We start from the raw sequence: 19535 nt of genomic DNA, 5'->3' as shown, positions 1-19535 counted from the left end.
TAGAAAAATACGTCTGCAGACACAGGAGGCAGCCTTACCAGAGCAGCCCGTGTATGGCAAGGAGGAAAACCTTTGTAAGTTTTTTTTTAAATAAAGCTGAAGTGACAGGCCAACAATTGTTCTAGATTTTCGTACCGCACACAGACCAACTTTGAGAAATGCAAATATGTAGCCGGCTACATATGATTTCAAGAAGCACGTCAGTTCTTGAGGATGTGGTTTGACAAGGAGCCAGAAAACTTAAACACTGGATCAGTGTCTGTCTCTCTCAGAGGACTCTGCGCTATCAAGTGTGCATTAAAAGTGTCAATCAAACACTGGAGAGATCAAAATCGATTAATGGCGGATTCATTAAGAGCCAGACCACTTCTAACTTTAGACAAAGAATGTCCTACTTGTGCCAAAGGTTTTAAAGTGAGCTGAAGAAATGTGGTGTCTCCGGGGACAAACACACGCATGCACACACACACACAGACACAGACACACACACTTCTGTAGTCAAAACATGCCAAGACATATAATGTGAGAGCACTTCAAAAGGAATCAAACAGTCTTTTAAGCTAGTGGTGATGCTGCTGCTTTATGTGTTATTTTTCTTAATCTTATTTATCTACTTTTTTATTCTTCCATTAATAAATATCTGCACTTTGGTAAATAAACTAAATAGATATTCTGTCACAAAAAAAGTGCACTTTTATATGTGTTAATAAGAAATTATCCCCCGGGTTCTGAATCCAAAACCTAAAAATAGAAGAAAGGAATAGTGTAAAATATGATAACGTGGAAATACGAGCAGTTAATTGCTCATTATGAGCACATGTTTGCAAACGGGGGCCTTGTGTTTAGGATCACAGGGACAGATTTGTACAAACTCAAACTCCCCTTTGGCGCAATCTGCACAAAAAAAACAAACACAAAAAAAAGAAGAAGAAAAAAAAAGAAAGAAGTATGATCTTTGAGAAACAGGAGCTGCTAAACTGTGTCGGGGTACATTAGCAGCACACAGGCAGGGAGGGCCCCGCTCCAATTAGCCCAGAGTAAAGCTGGATGGATTAATTGGAGTGGGTCTTGTGCAAATGAAGTGCGCTCTCCCCTCTCCCCATTAGTGCTGCTGGGCCAGATCATCTGAGCACATTTGTCATGATGAATTAGCGGCTGCGAGTGGAACGAGCTCGCCGAGTGTCACTGGTGCTTTCACGCCTCTCACTTCCATGACACCATCAAGGGGAGATGAAGGGGCTGCGCCGCGATGAGAGAAACTATGACAGTTGTACCTAAGCCTTGCAAATGGACACTTGCTAGTTGCTTTTCTTCCATGTATTCCTTGGCGGGTCGTATTAATTCATTCTTCTGCCGGCTTTTCGTATCCTCTACTGACTAGATGATTAGAGCTACGGGTGAATAGTCAGTATCCTCAAAGATTGTTAACCCTCCTGAGACATGAAAACCAAGGGGAACACCTGTGATGTCCAGCCCTGAAAGGAGACTAGTCTCATTTAGATACAGTGGGGGAACTTGTCTAATGATGTGCTTTATAATTATTCAAACCACAGAGACGAGCAAGAAGCAAGGAAAAGGAAGATTTGTTCTTTGACAGTAGATTTGGTTAAAGAAAAGGGCCACGTATGTTTTAGTTACAGCCAGAGGCAGTTGTCACTTTTGACGCTGCTCTCTAACAGATGCATGATGACAGTGAAATAAGAGATAAGAAGATTTATAAATATACAAAGCTTAATAATTTAAAGAAAAAAGAGGAAAGCAGGTGAAGGGGAACTTTCCCATCAGGTCATTCAGTCTTGAGAAACAGGCTGGTGGAGGAGCTTCCCACTGATCGCTTCTGCTTCACGCATGTTGCTCTTGGCATTGACTTCCAGGACAAACACAGTCAGGCAGAGCAGAGTGTGTGGGGGAGAGGGGTGGGGTATGTGTGTGTGTGGGGGGGGGGGGGGGGGATGGGGTGGAGGGGGGGCAGAAAGAGAAAAAGCCTTCCTTGGCATCTGTGCGTTCACTTTGAAAATTAAGCCCAGCAAGAATCCTGCAGGAGAGAGAGAAAAAAAATCTCAAGCTGGCAGTTGTATTGGGGTTCTATTGACAAGAATAGTCAATGTGCTCTGGATTAAAAAGCAATCCCGCGTTCAATATGACACCTCCCTGCACGCTTTTATGAGTGCCAGTGTGCCCCTTGTACTTCAGAAGCCGGGGATCGAGCTGTCGACACGGGGGACAATCAAAGTTGTGAGGGAGAGAGAGCAGCCCTTTTTCTGCAGAGCTGAGTGAGCAGAGGCTTGCTGGATATCTCCGTCCGCTCTCTCCCGCTCTCTTTTTGAAAACATGCGATCTAGAAAGTCAACTCAGCAACCAAGCAAATGAGATTAAAGCACCCGTAACCCCGCGCGCCACCCTCCCCACACCCGCCATAACCACAACCGTTTATGCCTAGAGATGGCTCCGGGGGCTGTTGATTTAAATGCCATCCACTACTGTCAGAGCAGATCAATCATAAAAAAAGCATGGTGTAATTGGCTTTTAGTGACACAACATAGTGTTGCATTTATCAAAAGGATGTCGTACCATGTGACTTAAGGAGAGCTGGCTCCTCACTATTGATGTGCTGCTGGGGCCTTCCAAATAAAAAAATCCCACTGCTGACTCAAACCCCTTCTCCTATACGGCGATTAGGAGAGAAATTGAACAAAAGTGATACTTGGGTGAGTGTCTCTTTTGGGTAGGGAGAGTGAGTGGAAGTCTAGCGAAAAAGACAGTGGTGTTTGCCCTCTGGGATGAAAAGGGCTTCTGCTGGGAGAGAACAAAGAGCCAAACGTGTCATATGGCTGGGAGAAGCCTGTCATTTCTACACAGGAGGATCTCCTAACATGAAGGCAGAGAGACGGAGGGAGATGCAAAGGCTGCTGCGGCTTCATGTGAAGATGTACTTATCAGCCCTGATATATCACAGGGGAATATTGTGGTATGGAGCTTGTTTCGTTAAATCGCCCCAGTTTTTACAATTGTAAAAATATATGAACAAGACAGAAAAATTCATGAAAATCTTGTCACTCACAAGTAATGTGAGACTTGAGAATGTGGACGCTGGGAAGGGGGGGGGAGGGGTTATTGAGTTTGTATTATAGAATACCATTACAAGCATTACAGTAACATCAAACCCTGATTTGGATTTAAATAAAGTAACATGGTTAAGAAAGTACTCGAATCCAATATCACAACATAAGAATATTCTTCAACTTACGGAAATGTAAAGCAGGAAATGGCAGTGTTAAAATGCATTATGTTAATTCATTATTATAACTGATGCATTACTTAGTAAATTATTGGGGTTGCAGATCATGGCAAACCAGAGCTACTTTATTTTCAGTTGGGCAGTGCGCACATTTTCAAACTGTAAAGTATGGTAAGTAGTAATACTGTTAAGTGACGGATAAATGTAGTAGGACAAGGTTTACCTCTGAAATGTAGTGAAGTACAGTAACCTGAAAGTAACTTGTGCAAATAAATACACAATAAACCAACATCCATTTACCAATTCACAAAATTCTCCTCTATGAAATAGAATAACGTCGAGGGGCTGACTGCCTTTTTATGGCTTTAGGGTTTTATTTCAAAACAAAAGAACACCCTAAACACATACAATCTCTGGGAGGATTTTTCAGCCTGAAAACTAAAATGTTTGCTAGTTGCTAAGGTGTTTAAAGAAGTCACCACAGAAAGCCATATTCTTACTAAAGTTTGAATTGCCAACATACAATGCTACATACATACATGCAGCCTTACATTTTGCCACTGCTAAAGTTGAATAAAATGAACATTTCAAATGCTCAACTGGTCTGCGTTCTCATAATTCAAAATGCGTTTTGCATGTTCCTTTTCCTCATAATGAGAAGTACTGAGTGTGAACTTATAAACTTAACTGACTGTAAATAAGACCCACATCTCTCTGCACATCCACCATTTTCATTGTGCTCTGACAAAGGACTGGCTGTCTTTGAGGTGCTGTGCATGCGCGCGCACACACACACACACACACACACACACACACACACACACACACACACACACACACACACACACACACACACACACACACACACACACACACACACACACACACACACACACACACACACACACACACACACACACACACACACACACACACACACACACACACACACACACACACACACACACACACACAGACCCATACTGTGACCACAGGCTGCCCAGGCCTTGGCAGGTCCTACAGAGCCCAGCCAATTCAAACACTGTGATCACCCCGATCTAGGAAAGGCCCCGGCTCTGATGAATTTGTCCATGCAAATAAATCCCATTTCCTCTGACAAAACACCACCACATGTCCAAGCATGAAGGACCTACACTCTGCAGGGCTCAAGGATGGCCTCGCTATTCACCGCCCGGGAGCTTTTTAGCTTTCTGGGGCCCTCCCAGTTTCCTACCATTCTCCAAACATAAACTGCATCAATACTCAGATCATCACATTCTCAATCTGGCATGTGAAATGCAAAGCTAGTCGACTGAATTATACATAAATGTGGACTGTGTGTCTGCTTTAAAAAGGAAAATCATCTGGTTTAGAGGCATTCTTCCTGTGTCACTGCAGTGAGATATGTGTACCCACAGACATTTTAACATTTACTGCATGCACGTGTGTAGTAGGACATCCCAGATCCATTATTTTACTCCCAATCCCAGTGTACGGGTGCAGGTTTATGAAGGGTGTCCCCTAGTGGTGACACTGTGATGGGACAACCCAGAGTTTGAAACCACCCTGGTGTAAAACAGATTTCCATCAGATCCCCCAAGATAATGGTAATTTCACAGATAACAGTGAATTTATAATGTGAAGTAAAATGCAAATTAAATCCCCCCACAAAATTTTACCCTGAAGAATAGATTTATAATTTCCTTATGCTATACTGTATCTCCCTTTAAACGGCGCTCCATCTTTCCAGAATGATAAGCCGGAGCAGAGTGTTTCATATCTTTTTATCTAAAGAGATGATCACAAACTGCAAGAAGAAAATTGGACCTCCGACTCCAACAAAGAATATACAGAGAGTTGGCTGTGAGCACATTGCAGTCATGCTGCCTTTAAAACAAACATGCAGAAGAATCTATGATATTAGTATGAGCTTTGGTGGTAGCTTTTTTTTTTTAGGATAAAAACGCTCAAACGGTCACACATTGATTTCTGCCACACATGGTCACATTAACTCCAGTCTGGATGGTAAGATAGACGATTGTGCAACGGAACAAGAAGGGAAATAAAGAGGCTTTTAGACCTCACTGACATTATGTCACCTGCAGTAAACATTACAGCCCATCTGAGCATCTATTCAGCGCCTTTGTGCACTAAAAAGAAGTGTTGACTGAATTTGTTTTTATTGAGTGTACTCCTGTGAAGCTGTTAATTGCAGAAAGGACGTGGCTGAAGGCTCCCTTGTGCACAACCTGCAATTGAAGTTTATAGACACAACGCACACATTTCTTCCGGAGTCCTTGGCTAAGTTGCCTTTTGTGAATTGAAGCCCCTTTTCTTTTTCTTTTTTTAATGCCACCGGGACTGAAAGCAGGCATTTACAGGTCCCTTAAAAAGGAAGTGAATCTCATAATGTGGCTTAGCTGAAATAATGTAGGAAGTGGAAATCTGATAAATTGAACACATCTATTAGCATTCCGGCTAAGTCAAGTGACCAAGGAGGCCTCAGCCGCGGCTAATGACGAGCACATTTCTCCACCTTCATTTAACCAACAGAAAAGAGGTGGGGAGAGTTGCTTTTGTGTTCTCTAAATACTGTTTCTTCATCCCCCGGGTATTTAGGAACCTTATCATAAAAAAATATCCCACTGCACCCACAATCTGTAGATAGCATTCAGCAGTGGAGAAACCAAGAGGGACAGCTTAGTGAAAATAAAAACAGAGCGCCGTGCAAGAGAGTTGAGCCTCTCAAGAGATAATGGAGACTGCAGATTTACCCGAGCGCGGCACACAGAGGCTTGAAACGAAGGGGGGACCAGGAGATGCCTGGGAGCCGCGCGTCTTTAAGAAACCCCACTTACCTGAACACTTATGGAAGCAGTAGACACCAGCACAATTCACAGGCTAATACAGTCAGAACGCGGCATTGTTAACAATAGTTAGCCTCAGAGAAAAGTTTCTTCCATTTCCATTTCTATTGTGGTTAGCCGCGGTGGAATACTACTGTAGCCGTTAGTAGCGGATATGTTTTTTTAATTGAGGCCTACATCACAGCATACCTGTTTTAGTCAAAGGGCTGGAGAACAGCTGCTGCAAAAGTTTGTTTTCCGATGTCCTCAGAACCACAACGATGTCTGCAGGGAGAGTGTCTCGGTTCTTCTCCAGAAATCCATTCACGTTGTACATTACCTGTGGAGTGGGACACAGGAAGGGACTAAATGTTATTTCATATTTCAAGGAGACAAGTTGATTTTGTGAATACATCTTGTTGTGAGCCTGGAGAATTTGGCTAAAATGATGTCATGAAACGTAAAAGAAAATGCCTCCCTTTCTCCACAGAGGACATTTTAACATATCACAATAGGATGATCACATGGTTAACAAATAAACTGAATGCTGGCTGAATTCCAGCTTCAGTTTCAGGGTCAGGGTATTGTTCATATATATAATATTGCTATAAGTAGCACCTTTGGTTTGTCTACAATGACAAGTCAGCCGAACATTTGCTACAGACATGCAATTTTATAACATGACTCATTTTCTTAAGTTTTTTATTCCATGCAACAACAGTATTCATTCATTTAAACAAGTTAATTTTGTGTAAAACACATTAACAGTTATATTATAGCCCAGCCTAATTTTGAATATGCAAAACTTAAATCCAATTTGAACATGATATGCCTTAACCCTCGATTTCTTTAACTGCTAATTGACCTGAATATGTATTGTGGATCTTAAGAAATCCCATGCTCCACCTTGATTCTGTTTATCTAAATATTGAGCACTGAACTTTATAGAAAGACATACACAGTACAGCATGTATAATTTCACTTTATTTCACCTACCACAAGTGGCATTTTTTTGTTACCTTTCCTGCATAATGCTGAATCCCAAAACAGAGCTCCACACGTTTCGGTATCCAGAAGTACTTGCAGCGCAAATTGTCCTCAAATTTATCTGTGGGAAAGACAAATGAGAAAGGAGTAAAAAATGTTGCTTAAAGCAGAGAAAGTTAGAAAGTATATAAACTGTGTGTTGAGAGCAGCAGAATCTACATTCAAAGAGCGACCCTCCTGACCTCTTTTATCAATATTTCAGTATTTGTGTTTGTTTGATGTGTGAGCATGTTGTGTAGCTCCAGTCTTACCCACTAAGGTCTGGTCAGTGGCCTGAGGGAAGCGGCTCTCCTCGTCCATCAGGGACAGTAGACCCATGGGCTTCTGCAGGAACATGTCCAGGATCGGCCGGTTGTCCTCGTACTCCACCAGGCTGGCATCCACCCCCTCACTCTGGTATTCCAGCTAATTAGAACCATTGAATGCAGCATAATCTAGTTAATGATTTCTCTAAATAACCCAATTAAACAATCTGGGTTAAATATGATTTGTGCGTGTGTGTGTGTGTGTGTGTGTGTGTGTGTGTGTGTGTGGGGGGGGGGGAGGTAGAGAGTTTCTAATCAACAAAACCAAACAGCTGCAGTTAGCTGTGTGTGTCTATGGCAGAAGTTTACAGCATAATAGAGTCTTTTTCTGAATGCATAAAAACAGAGCAGCTCTGAACTAACAAATAGAGCCACTTACTTATTCATAATTTATTTCCACTTTGCAAATAACCCAGAGTCATACCATATTATTGCATCTACTTAATTTCCAGATCAAAAAGTTTTTGTTAAATATATATTTCCCTAATAAAGTGGAACCAATGGATCTAAACTGTCCTCATGTCATTAACTCGGAATAATCAGTGTCTGTGTACAGTGAGACTGAAGACATCTTCACCAAATACAAAATATCTCCTCCACTGAGCGCTGTTTGCAGAAGACAAACAGGTCCCAGCACTTAACAGTTATCAATGTGTAAAAAGCTGAATATAGATTCAGATAATTGTTCTGGTTTCTTGAGAGTGCTGGAAAAGCGAGGAGTAGGCTACTATCCGTTTAAATGATCTTGCCGCAATAACTGATCTTGTGTGTTGTTTATTTAGTGTATTCCTTTGCACATAAGTGGCTGTATGCATTCAAAAGAGCATATAGAGTATACTTGTAATAAAGCGTGACATATGAATAAATAAAAACATTGCTGTACTTTGTTTCCTTTTAGAAGGAATGTTGCAAAGTTACCGCCGACTAAAAGGCAAAACAGTTCTTAATATATGTCTATTCATTTCCATCAAGGAAAATAAAGACTTCTAGCACTGCAGGGTAAACAACTTCATTAAATCAATTTAGAGAATCATGTGGTGGTGCACAACAGTATAAACAAGCCTTCACACATCACAGCCCGGCTAAAAGCAAACCGTTGAGAGCATCTCCGCCCTGATGGATATGAAAACACACACGCTATTTCAAAATGACTGATTTCCATAATTGTGTTTTCAGATTAATTTGCTTTGCTTAACACATTCTATGAGTGTGTCGTTTTGTAGACGCAATCCCTTCCAAGCACATTGCAGATGCATTATCACTGACCTCTATCTGTGTGTCAAAACTCACCTGTTCAAGGGCAAATATGTGCTGGTTGAAGTAAAACTGGATCTGCTCATTTGCGATGTTGATGCACAATTGTTCAAACGAGTTCTTCTTGAAGTTTTCAAATCCAAAGATGTCCAGGATTCCCACATTCATGCCGCTCTCTGCGGCACTTCAAAAGGAGGAAAAGGGGACAAACAAAGTTATTCTTTTATGTAGCGGCAACAAGCAAATCCCCAGCAGCCGTATTAATTGATAAAACTTTAATGATAATCCAAGTTCAACCCAATTACAGAGTCTGGTCTCGAAGTAGGCTGATGAGAAATCACAAACACCAGCTTTAGAAAAAAAGTCAGAGCTTTTTAAATGGTTTTATTTTGGTCTCTATTGATTTAACCCTTCAGTCATTTTCAATATGTGCACAAACAATACACTATTTTACAGCACAGCGTGAAGACTTAACTCCCTGCATTTTATAGTCAGTGCTAGGAGCAGCTACTTTCCATGATCAGCCATTACCCACAGTATGTAGAGGTCACCTTAAGCCTGTGCTCCCGGGTTATTAATGGCAATAAAGAAGTGGCAAAGATGACTGGACTGCAGACAGGAACCCTGGCATTCGTACGACTCCTTGACAGTCCACGCTCATATTTATGAAGGAATTCTTTCGGATCAATGAACGGCCTCTTTGCAGTCTCTCTGAAGTCTGTTTAATCATCTGAACATTATTTTCTCTGCACGCAACCCTGTATCAAAAATTTATTACATTTCTTCTTTTTTTTGTACTCTACTTGTCTTGTGCTTTCCCATTGATATTCTCCTCTGCGTGTTTGCATCTACCTCTACAGACTTCCATAAAGGTCATCAGAGCTTTGCAGAAACTCAGCGTGTATAGCTTTGAGATAATGGAAGAAGAGGGAGTAACAGTCAAGTGTCCACCACACAGATGCTCGTCAGCAGCGCTCACACTCACCAGATATTGCTGTCGGGCTGCAGCAGGGTGTTGATGCGGTTGACAATCCAGCTGAACAGGCGTCCGTACAAGGCCTTGGACATGGCATCCCGCACGTCTGCCGCTTTGTCCACAGTGTTGTTGCGGATGATGGTCTCGCCCCTGGTCACAACGCATTGGGAGGTCAGCGCCTCCTGGAGCTCCTCAGGCCCGATGCTGAGAAGAGCAGCAGCTGACAGGAGAAGAAGAGAAGAGTTTATCAGTTTGATTGAAGTCAATTAGTGTGTATGCCTTAGCTTCTTTACATTAGTTATGTATACTGAAAAAGGGTTCGGCTCTTTTGTGTACATACTACTTTCAACTACTTTTCCCCAGTTTTTCTGGATCACCAAAAAATGTCACATTTATTGTTTATTTCATATGATGCACATTATGAGTCCATAGAGGCTTAAATTACACCTGATATAATGTTGCTGTAGTGAAACAACATGTGTCATAGAATAACTACTGACAGAGACCTTTAGGCAGGTTTATCTAAATGGTTTCACTTTTTAAAGCAGAACTATAGACTTTTTCAAATCTATCCAACCAGAAAAGAATTTACACAAAAAAAAGGAAGGGCATTCTACTACAGGGAGCAGTCCCTACATTCTCACACAAGGAGTCTTTGAACATAAAATAACTTCCTTTTTTATTTTTATAAATCTTATCTAAACCACAAACTAAATCCTTCAGGGAGTCTTTTTCTAAGAGTTGTGCTTAGTGTTACAACCCACATTGCCTAATGCATTGTCTCTCACCATTCTCTAAGGCCTCTGCATTGGGCACTTCACTCTTATCAGTCTGGTGTTGCGATGTGATGGCAGCAAATTCAATGTTGCCCGTGTTCAAAATGGCTGAGAGAATACAGAACACAGAGTTGACCTCCTAAAAAATAGAGAAGAGAACATAGATATATCATAGCGCTGACCAAATACTCTACTATTAGGTATACTATTATACTGTATACTACTATCAAAGTATACCTCTTCAGTAAAGCCGATATTCCTGAAGCACTCCTGAATGGCATCAAACTGCTCCTTGTACAGTTTGCTGGAGACAATGTCTTGCATGACTTTACAGTGCTGACTGTCAATATACCTGCAGATGCACATTCAGACTATCATTTTCCATGATGGGAATGGGAGAGATTAGCAGAAGTATTCAAACCGCTGTGCTGCTAACCTGGGAGGTGTCCTGTTTGTTAGCCTGTAAGTCTTCAGCTTGTCTTGGTGGTATAGCCCGGCGTATATGTAATAAAATATGTGGAAGTTTTTCTCCCCCCTGAAAAGAAAAGAAAGAGCAGTGGTCAGAATGGTGACAAAGGGAACTACCAATCTGACGGAGAGCCTTTGCAGCACATACATGGCCTGTTTGATGACCCTGGACTTCTCCAGCAGGTACTCGGATATCTTGGCCCCAATGACCGCTCCGGTGGGCGTGAACTTCATCTCCAGGTATTTGCCAAAGCGGCTGGAGTTGTCGTTGATAGCTGTGCAGGCGTTTCCAAAGGCCTCCACGAGGGGGTTCACCTGCAAGATCTTCTCACGCAGTGTCCGATTGTTTGCCTGAGTGCACCAACATGATTTTTTTTAATAACATACTTTATGGCAGAATTTAAAAAAATACCTAGTGCATTGTTTGGCATGGGCATATCTAAGGTGTGTGGATGACCAGGCCGCCCGCTGCTGTACCTTTCCCAAGAAGGTTAGATGTTGTACAATCAAATGAGCGCTCTCCGTTTTCCCCGCGCCGCTCTCCCCGCTTATTATGATGCACTTAATCAGAAAGGAAACAAACATAGTGAATATGACCTTAAACAAACTATTTTGTTGCAATTTTCATAATTTCATCATGTAAAACATTAAGCACATTTTTTAAATGATTGGATGATTCCACAGATCAAATTAATTCTTTGTAGAATACCTGGTCTTTGCAGAACGTCATCATGCCTTGGTAGGCTGCATCTGCAGTAGCAAAGATGTGTGGAGGGTTGTCACTCCGCTTCACTCCGTGGTACAGCTTAGAGAACTAAAAGAAGGCACATGCACAGACGAGGCACATATTATACATATTCTCCCTTTTAAAGAACAAAAGAAGAAATGAAAACAACTGAATTTATTAAAATTTCCCATGTTTTTTTGTTTTTTTTAAATACTAGCATGTTAGTACATTAATTTGGCAGGTATGTAGTCATATAACAATGTATTGGAAAGGCTACAATTGTGACCTGGTTATGGTGCTGGATGAGGGATTACACTTCCTGAGGCAATCATGAATGATTGTACTAAATCTCAGGACAATCCATCAAACTGTTCTTGAGATATTTCAATAAAAAAACATATACCTTATAGTTGTACTAGAGAGGAAGTTACTTGATCACCAGTGTCGGTAGAATTCAAACTCGGGAGCATGGATGTACAGTATGTACAAAATGTCATGATAATCCTATTCATTAGTCACTGAGATATGTCAGTATTGGTAGACATTGCTAGCCCTAGAGCCATGTAGCTAGCGTGGGGGGCAAAAAAATAATGGTAAACTGTTTCTGCCTAAAATTGCATTTTTGACATATGAATGAATGACATTTATGCCATTCATACAGTTTATATTTAACAAGGTCTTCAACTGTTTATAGTATTCAAAATAATCAATTAATTATTAACTGACTTTAAAAATGTATACAAAGCAAAAAATGACACCCTACAATATCGTATATGCTTGATGAGCGACCATTGATCATTTAAAACGCGTAACCAACCAACCCGGGGAGAGTAGATGCTGAGATTCTGGAAAGGATTGAGAGCAATGAGGATGTCGCCAACATAAGTGTAAACCTGCAGCTCGTCATACCTCTTCTGGAGATGGGCAATTATCATCTCCTGCAGAAGAAGAAAAAGAACACACACACACACACACACACACACACGGCATCAACAAAGATTGTAACCTCGGACCGATCAATGTGTGATGAGATAAACACATTAAATCTTACCTCATCTAAGAACTCCAGGTTTACCAGATCATCGTAGGGACAGCTCTCTATTATGAGGGTTTTACGAGTATTGATCCGCTCATGCCTGTAAGAAAAGCCCATGACATGATAATGCTTCAGGAAACCATAAAGCGACCACCAAATGAGAAACAGTAGTGTCACCAGGCTTGATGTAAGACCCAGTCACATCCATTGGTTTGTGTGAAGCCCCTTAAAGCTCTCTCAGGGGACACATTCCCCATTATCACAGGCTCTGATTGCACTTCATCTGTGTTTTGACCTATCACTCCTTCCAATGAGCCCCAGCGGGCAGAGGTCAACACTGAGCCAGCCGCCTCCAGGGGACTGTGGTAAAAACCTCAGGGGACACCAGCAGTGATTATGTGAAAGAGAGCACGAAAGAGCTGTGGCTGTGAGTTCCTACTGATTTCTTTGTCTATTGCTGTACATGTGTACATTTCCACAGTAGGCTCCCAATGCCCAGTGGACAAACAGACATGTTTATGAAATCTACAGGATAAGGAAAGATATATTCTATACTTGCCTAATCATCATCAAATCTAATGAAAACACTGAAGCAAACACTGAATTGATCCGACCTACAAAAGCTGAAATAGCCTTCTCCTCATCATGTACAGTATAGTCTTATAACTCCATTGTTGTCCAATCACTATCAAAAATAGATAAATGAGCCATAAAGTTGCACTAGGTGTCATTGCATTGTAGTTTACTTTGAGCCATTACCTATATTATATATCAGTGATTCATGAGAACTGGGACAAAAGGCCGTCTTGCATATGTAACTGCTGTTATGTTTAAAACTAAAGATATTTAAAATTGTAGATGTTATTAGGGATTAAGAATAGAATGTCTGGAGCAAAATTATCCCCTTAAATTAAATTTGATCATTATTATGTCAAATATATGACACTTTATTATTATCTTCTCACAACGTCCAAAACAGTGTGTCCTCAGAGAAGGTTTGAATCTTTCATATCATGCAATAAAACCTATTAAAAAAGTACTTTAATGATTAAAAATAGCTTTTTTCATCAAAAGCAACACTAAATAATTTCTCATATCAATAAAAACAGTTTTTCTTCAACACATTCATGTTTTATATGGTTTCTAAGTGGTGGGACCACTTTACACTGTCAGACAGTTCATTACAATGTAATAAAATCAGGCAAACTAAGGGGCAGCTGTCACTTTGAAGGACCTCTTGTCAAATTCTACCTCTGCAGAGTACATTAGAGTCAGACAGGCTGTGTTGTAGTTTTAGAATATTTTACATTCCGAATCTTGAAAGTCCTGTGTCACAACCATGATATGTCAACACCGCCTTACAATTTCTGAAGAAGTTATTTGAATTTTTTTTATAATTTTATTTTCCACAAGTAGTTCTTACTATCACCTAACATCAACAGAAAAACCATGTCAACACCATCAGACAGGAAATCTGACGGAGTTGACATCTGACGGTGGTGATAGGCCAATGACGGTAAAAAAACAAAAGCTGGGAGGTTGTGTCAAAGCTTAGCTCAGTACCTTAGTATATGTTGGATACAAACTTGTAATTGTATTTGCCGAAAAATAGGGTTTGTATTTTTTCAACATTGCACCCTGTTTTGTCCGACTTCTCAAGAATCACTGATATATCAGAAATATAAATATTAGAAATCCCCAGCCTTGTTTGTTTCAATGAATGCTATTGAAAAGCCCTATAAACACTTCTGGTTACTTCTAAAACAAAACAAAACTAAAAAATATATATATAGATATATCTCACTCTCAAGATATTCATATATGCTATTATAAGAAATAATCAATCATATCATGAATGAAAATATTTAAGCTTCAGGTTAGGAAATGTTTCCTCCTCTGCCTTTGCGTTCATTCTGTATTCTGAATATAGTGTAAATGCAACATGCTCAATATGTGGCCCCCCCCCCCATAAAGTGAATACTGATCATCATGTCCCTTTAGAGGAGGACGTGACACCGCCAGCCTTTACCCCTCTCCTGCTTTGAAGTGAATCACACTATTCCACCTACGGCAGCTACTTTTAAGTTCCCTATGTCTTCATTCTTATCTGCAGTCATTGTGTTCTGATCTGTGGCATGAGAGCCTAAACCGGGCGAGCCCAGTTCTCGCCCTACAAGCTCCAAATCCCATTATCCACTTTCACTGTGGACAGGAATTCAGGATCAGGCTCAGGCACACTCGGGAGTAAACAGAGCTGGCACGACAACAAGCCTCTCAGTCAAGGGCAGGTTCAGCGAACTCCTTTATAATGAAGATTAAGCATCGCCCAAAGTCAGTATTTCTCCCATAAATAACAGGAGACTTTCTGATCTGCCATTCACTTCCATGAGAGTGTCGCAGTGGACTTTTTATCATGACATATTTAAGCGTTAGATTTCCTTAAACCTCTCGTGTCCATGTATCTATACATTTTTCATCTATACAAAACATAAGGAACTTGTACAGTAGCTGCTGTTACTATCTGTAAAGGCAAATTACCCTCATTAGCTGGTTCGAAACCAAGCTAAAAGAAGGCAGTGCAGTTTAAATATCACTTTTTTTAGCAGTAAATCAATCTTGAACAGAATATTAACTCCCATCATTGGTTTGGGGAGTGCTTTGTGCTAAAGACTCCCAACATGAATGGTTGCCACATCAATTGGCCTAAATGGCATTTATTAATCTGTGGTTAGTCAGCACAATCACTCCTCCCAAATTAGTCACACTACTCCCCTAATGTCCATTACTGGAGTTTAGCATCATTTCTGATTGTAAGAAGATGAGACCCTGCCCCCTACTGGACATAAAATATATCACCACTCAGTCAATGCCCATCTGCTGCGACAGAGATCTCCAGTGACATGCAGCACACAAATGAAGCAGCCAGCTTAGTCAGTGCAGCATAATATGTATTCTGCAGATGCATGCAATTTCGAAGGAAAACTCAAGTCACTTACTTGGTTTTGGTTTTGAGGCCCAATTCTAGCTGCTCCTGGACGAGAGCAGCTAACTGCTTTGGGAGTGCCACGTCTTTGCAGTGGGCCTGTTTGATGAAGGGATGCTCCAGTAGGTGGGTCACAGACGGCCGTGCCTCGAAATCCTTTATCAGGCACCTGTGAAATACAGAAACAGAGTCAACATTAAGCATGTTTCCGAATGACGAAGCCCCCTCACGTTTAGAGTAAGTGAATAAAACAACTTAAAAAAACTGAGCCAGCACCTAAACATTTTAGAAAGGCTGATTTTGTCTGGATTAGTTCTGTCAGACGTGGGGACAGCACGGAGCTCCTTTGCGAGTGTTTTTGATTCTGGGTCACTAATCAGTCGTGTCTGTCTGAGTACCACATGGTCACTATCACCATGGCCCCGAGTCCAAACAAGCCCTGCTATGGCACAGCGCTGAGTCCTATCTGTGATGTGCAGTGTTTGCTGATAGGACAGGTGATGTCACTTTGTGATACAGGCCCGCTGGCCACAACTCAGCATCGGAGCGCTGCTGATACCAAATGGTTGCTAAGAATATTGACCGTTAAACAGCACACAGAAAGCTGAAAGCAGAAATAATTTGGCTTTCATTTCAGACAGGTTTCATATATGATGAGTGAAAAACTATAAAACTAGAAGGCTTGAAAATCCTCACCTGAACTGGATTCATCCATCAACACATTTGCACGGCTAAATGCTTTCAACGTCTGGACGTGTGTGTGTGTGTGTGTGTGTGTGTGTGTGTGTGTGTGTGTGTGTGTGTAAAATAGAGGCAAGATAGGAGAAAAACAGCAATCTAATTCCCACCACTAATCTACACTGAAATTCTGTTTCTTCTCAGTTTGTTCAGCTCTGAAAGTTAATTCCATGAATTCATTAGCGTCAGGACATTAAGCAGAGGTTGCTGCTATTAGCAGGGCTGTGCTGCCGGGATGCTGAACGGCAGGCCACTTTGTCACAGGAGTCAGCTCTTTGGCAGACACTGGTGATGGATTTATTACCACACACACACACACACACACACACACACACACACACACACACACACACACACACACACACACACACACACACACACACACACACACACACACACACACACACACACACACACACACACACACACACACACACACACACACACACACACACACACACACACACACACACACACACACACACACACACACACACACACACACACACACACACACACACACACACACACACCTGACAGGGCAGGGGCTGACAGGGCTTCACAAACAGCCTGTAAAGCTTGATAACATTGTCCAGCCTCCCCACATTGAAGTCTGTCGGCCAGATTACAGAGCTACAATCCCAAAAGCATCCGATGAAAACCACTGCATTTACACTTGTAAAAGAATAACACCTAACATCACTACAAAGCCTCTTGGCTGGTTTAAATGAGGAGCGAACATGCCTCGGCTTTGACCAATCAATAAAAAAAGCAGATTGTCTGTTTGTTTGTTTTCAATTACACCTTTTTAGTTTTTGCACTTCAATGCAAACCGTCCAACATAAACGTTAGCCAGAAACCATGCCTACACAAACAGTCCTCCAAACAAATTGAATTTTATTTTCTCATTATGGTTCAGACTCACAAACCTCTGCGTGGGTGGATATTAAGGTTGTATATTCTGAGCCACCATTACAAGCCACCCCTTGACGTTATTAGCTTTGCACAGTGGAGGAAATGATAAGTTATCTGGGCCTCAGATAGAACTGATAACTCAGGTGAATTAGTCTGTTCCTCTGTGGCAGATTTACACAAATGAAAGTCAATGAACAGAAAGACAAGAGGGTTGGGATTGAATCTGGCTATGAAATACCAATGTCAATTCCCTTCCATGTTTACAAGCACATTACCGCCTGCTGACAATGTGCTGTAGCTGATGTTTGGCTGATTAAAAAAATAAATCAAAGTGTTATGGCTATATTTTTACATATTAGTATATCAACAGCAGTGAGCTTGAATGTGCCCTCGAGATCATATGTAAACAGACATATGCTCAATTAATAGAAAAAAGGCTACTTCTGCCCATTAAAAAAAGGATAAATATCAGCCAATATATCTTTATCCTGAAATGTGGGAATAAGTAAGGAGTGTCTATTGTGTGCTTTCACAACCTTTTCCGGGAACAGAAAGAGGACAAACATTGACAGGTTAAAGTTAGAGGACACTTACTGGCCGATGAAATGGCAAAAACTTCTGCACCACTCTTCTGGGTTCCGTAACGTAGGAGAGGGGTTTCTGAAACCAAAATCACACGTACAAAGGGTCAGCATGATATTTAAAAAACAATGACTTTATTAAATGCTTTATAATGACATCACAGTCGTCACTGAACATTAAAAAAGGGCTTTTGAGTCTCGTCTCCTGAGTTAGATGACAAATGGTTGCTGGCAGGCAGAGCGTGACCGTCAAGACTCCTGGGAGAGAGTTTTTTGGTCCGAGGACGAGCTGGTCTGGGTCCAGGTCTGTGGCATCCCAGGAAAAAGTGACAAATGATTACAGCCCCTCCACTGTCTGGCAGCAAGCATCTGCCATTGGGAGCCAAAAGTTATGGGAGCTAGTTATACCTCTGTCAGCAGCATTTACGGAGGCCATCTATAATGAGGGTAACACTTTTCATGTGCGCACGATGACAGGAGGCAGGTCTTTTTTTTAGGAGCCAAGGCTGGACGGGCCTGAGTACAGTCATCTTCAGAGGGAGCTGCTGCTCTGACAGCTGGAGGCTGAGCCTTTTGTCAGTGACAGACCTGGTCCAGACCATTATTAACTGCCTTCATTAGTTCACACGTGTTGTGTCACGGCGCCGTCAGACAAGAGGAATATGAGATTGCAGGAGCAAAAAGGAAAAGGCATGAATGTGGGATTCAAAGTGGTTTCATTTAGTCTATCAGAAAGCTGAGTTATATGCAGCTACACATTAAATGACAACATTGCACACATTTTTAAACATGTTCTTCTCTTTTTGTGGAATGCAGAGGAGGATGCTGGGGTACAAAATCTGTCATTTTCCGCAGCACTAAGTTAGTCGAGTCTTTGATAAGGATTCAGACAGGCAATCCTTTCCAAAGTGCAGATCAAAGCCAGTTACTGACTGCTTCAATGCAACCTCTAATATGAGCCTGAAGACACGTTGGCGCCTTGATGTTTTACCACACTGCTTATACATTACCAAGTCAATATAGCAGCACACTGCTGATAACACTGTCAAGTGCGCTCATTGTGCTTAACAAATTCATGCAGTTTTTTTTCTTCCTTTTAGTATTTGTGAGAACGCTGGCTCATATTGTAAACACAAATGGCTTATTCAAATCTAGGTCCAGGCAAAGTGTGTACTGTCAGACGTTCGTCAGAGCGGATTGAGGCAAAATCACAGAGGTGTCGACAGCACTTGACAGCTGTAACTAAGCCATGAAGGAAGACAAAAATCAGGCCAAATGCAATATTTGAATAAGTCATTTCTCCTTTTCCCATATGGTGTCTCCTTCATATAGAGCCCGATATATCAGACATCATGAAGTCTTTAATGGTGATGAAATAGCCAAAACAATTGGCAGCAATGAGTTGGTTCTTTTTAGCAGAGTTATGAAACTAAAATTCTATTCTGACTTAATTTATCTTAATTTATTAATCAATTTGGAAGATATGCTTATGAAATCGGGGGGGAGGGAATAATAGACATACGCAGTGGTGTGCTTTCTTACTTGTAAATGTAATGATTCTTTAATAAATGGTAAAAGATTCATGTATTTATAGATTGATAGACATAGTGTTGGCCTCTTTTCAGCAAAATATGGGAGTTTGTGC

At 41.2% G+C, this 19535-nt stretch overlaps 1 protein-coding gene across 1 annotated transcript in view; it reads right to left on the bottom strand.

The window, feature by feature from the left end:
* Window positions 1-19535, bottom strand: part of myo3b (myosin IIIB) — a gene marked incomplete at its 3' end in the record, with an annotated part of 49188 nt that overhangs the window by 21506 nt on the left and 8147 nt on the right. The window contains 15 exon segments of the mRNA XM_080038468.1: window positions 6295-6424; window positions 7104-7192; window positions 7383-7536; window positions 8727-8874; window positions 9676-9886; window positions 10455-10581; window positions 10680-10794; window positions 10879-10977; window positions 11059-11261; window positions 11388-11471; window positions 11620-11724; window positions 12459-12575; window positions 12689-12773; window positions 15670-15825; window positions 17904-17969. Of these exon segments, the coding sequence (XP_079894594.1) occupies window positions 6295-6424; window positions 7104-7192; window positions 7383-7536; window positions 8727-8874; window positions 9676-9886; window positions 10455-10581; window positions 10680-10794; window positions 10879-10977; window positions 11059-11261; window positions 11388-11471; window positions 11620-11724; window positions 12459-12575; window positions 12689-12773; window positions 15670-15825; window positions 17904-17969 (1889 nt within the window).

This window comes from Ammodytes marinus, assembly GCF_949987685.1.
Source record: "Ammodytes marinus genome assembly, chromosome: 12".
Taxonomy (NCBI): Eukaryota; Metazoa; Chordata; class Actinopteri; order Uranoscopiformes; family Ammodytidae; genus Ammodytes; species Ammodytes marinus.
The sequence above is the reverse complement of the archived record's forward strand: the minus strand, read 5'-3'. Positions and strand labels throughout refer to the sequence as shown.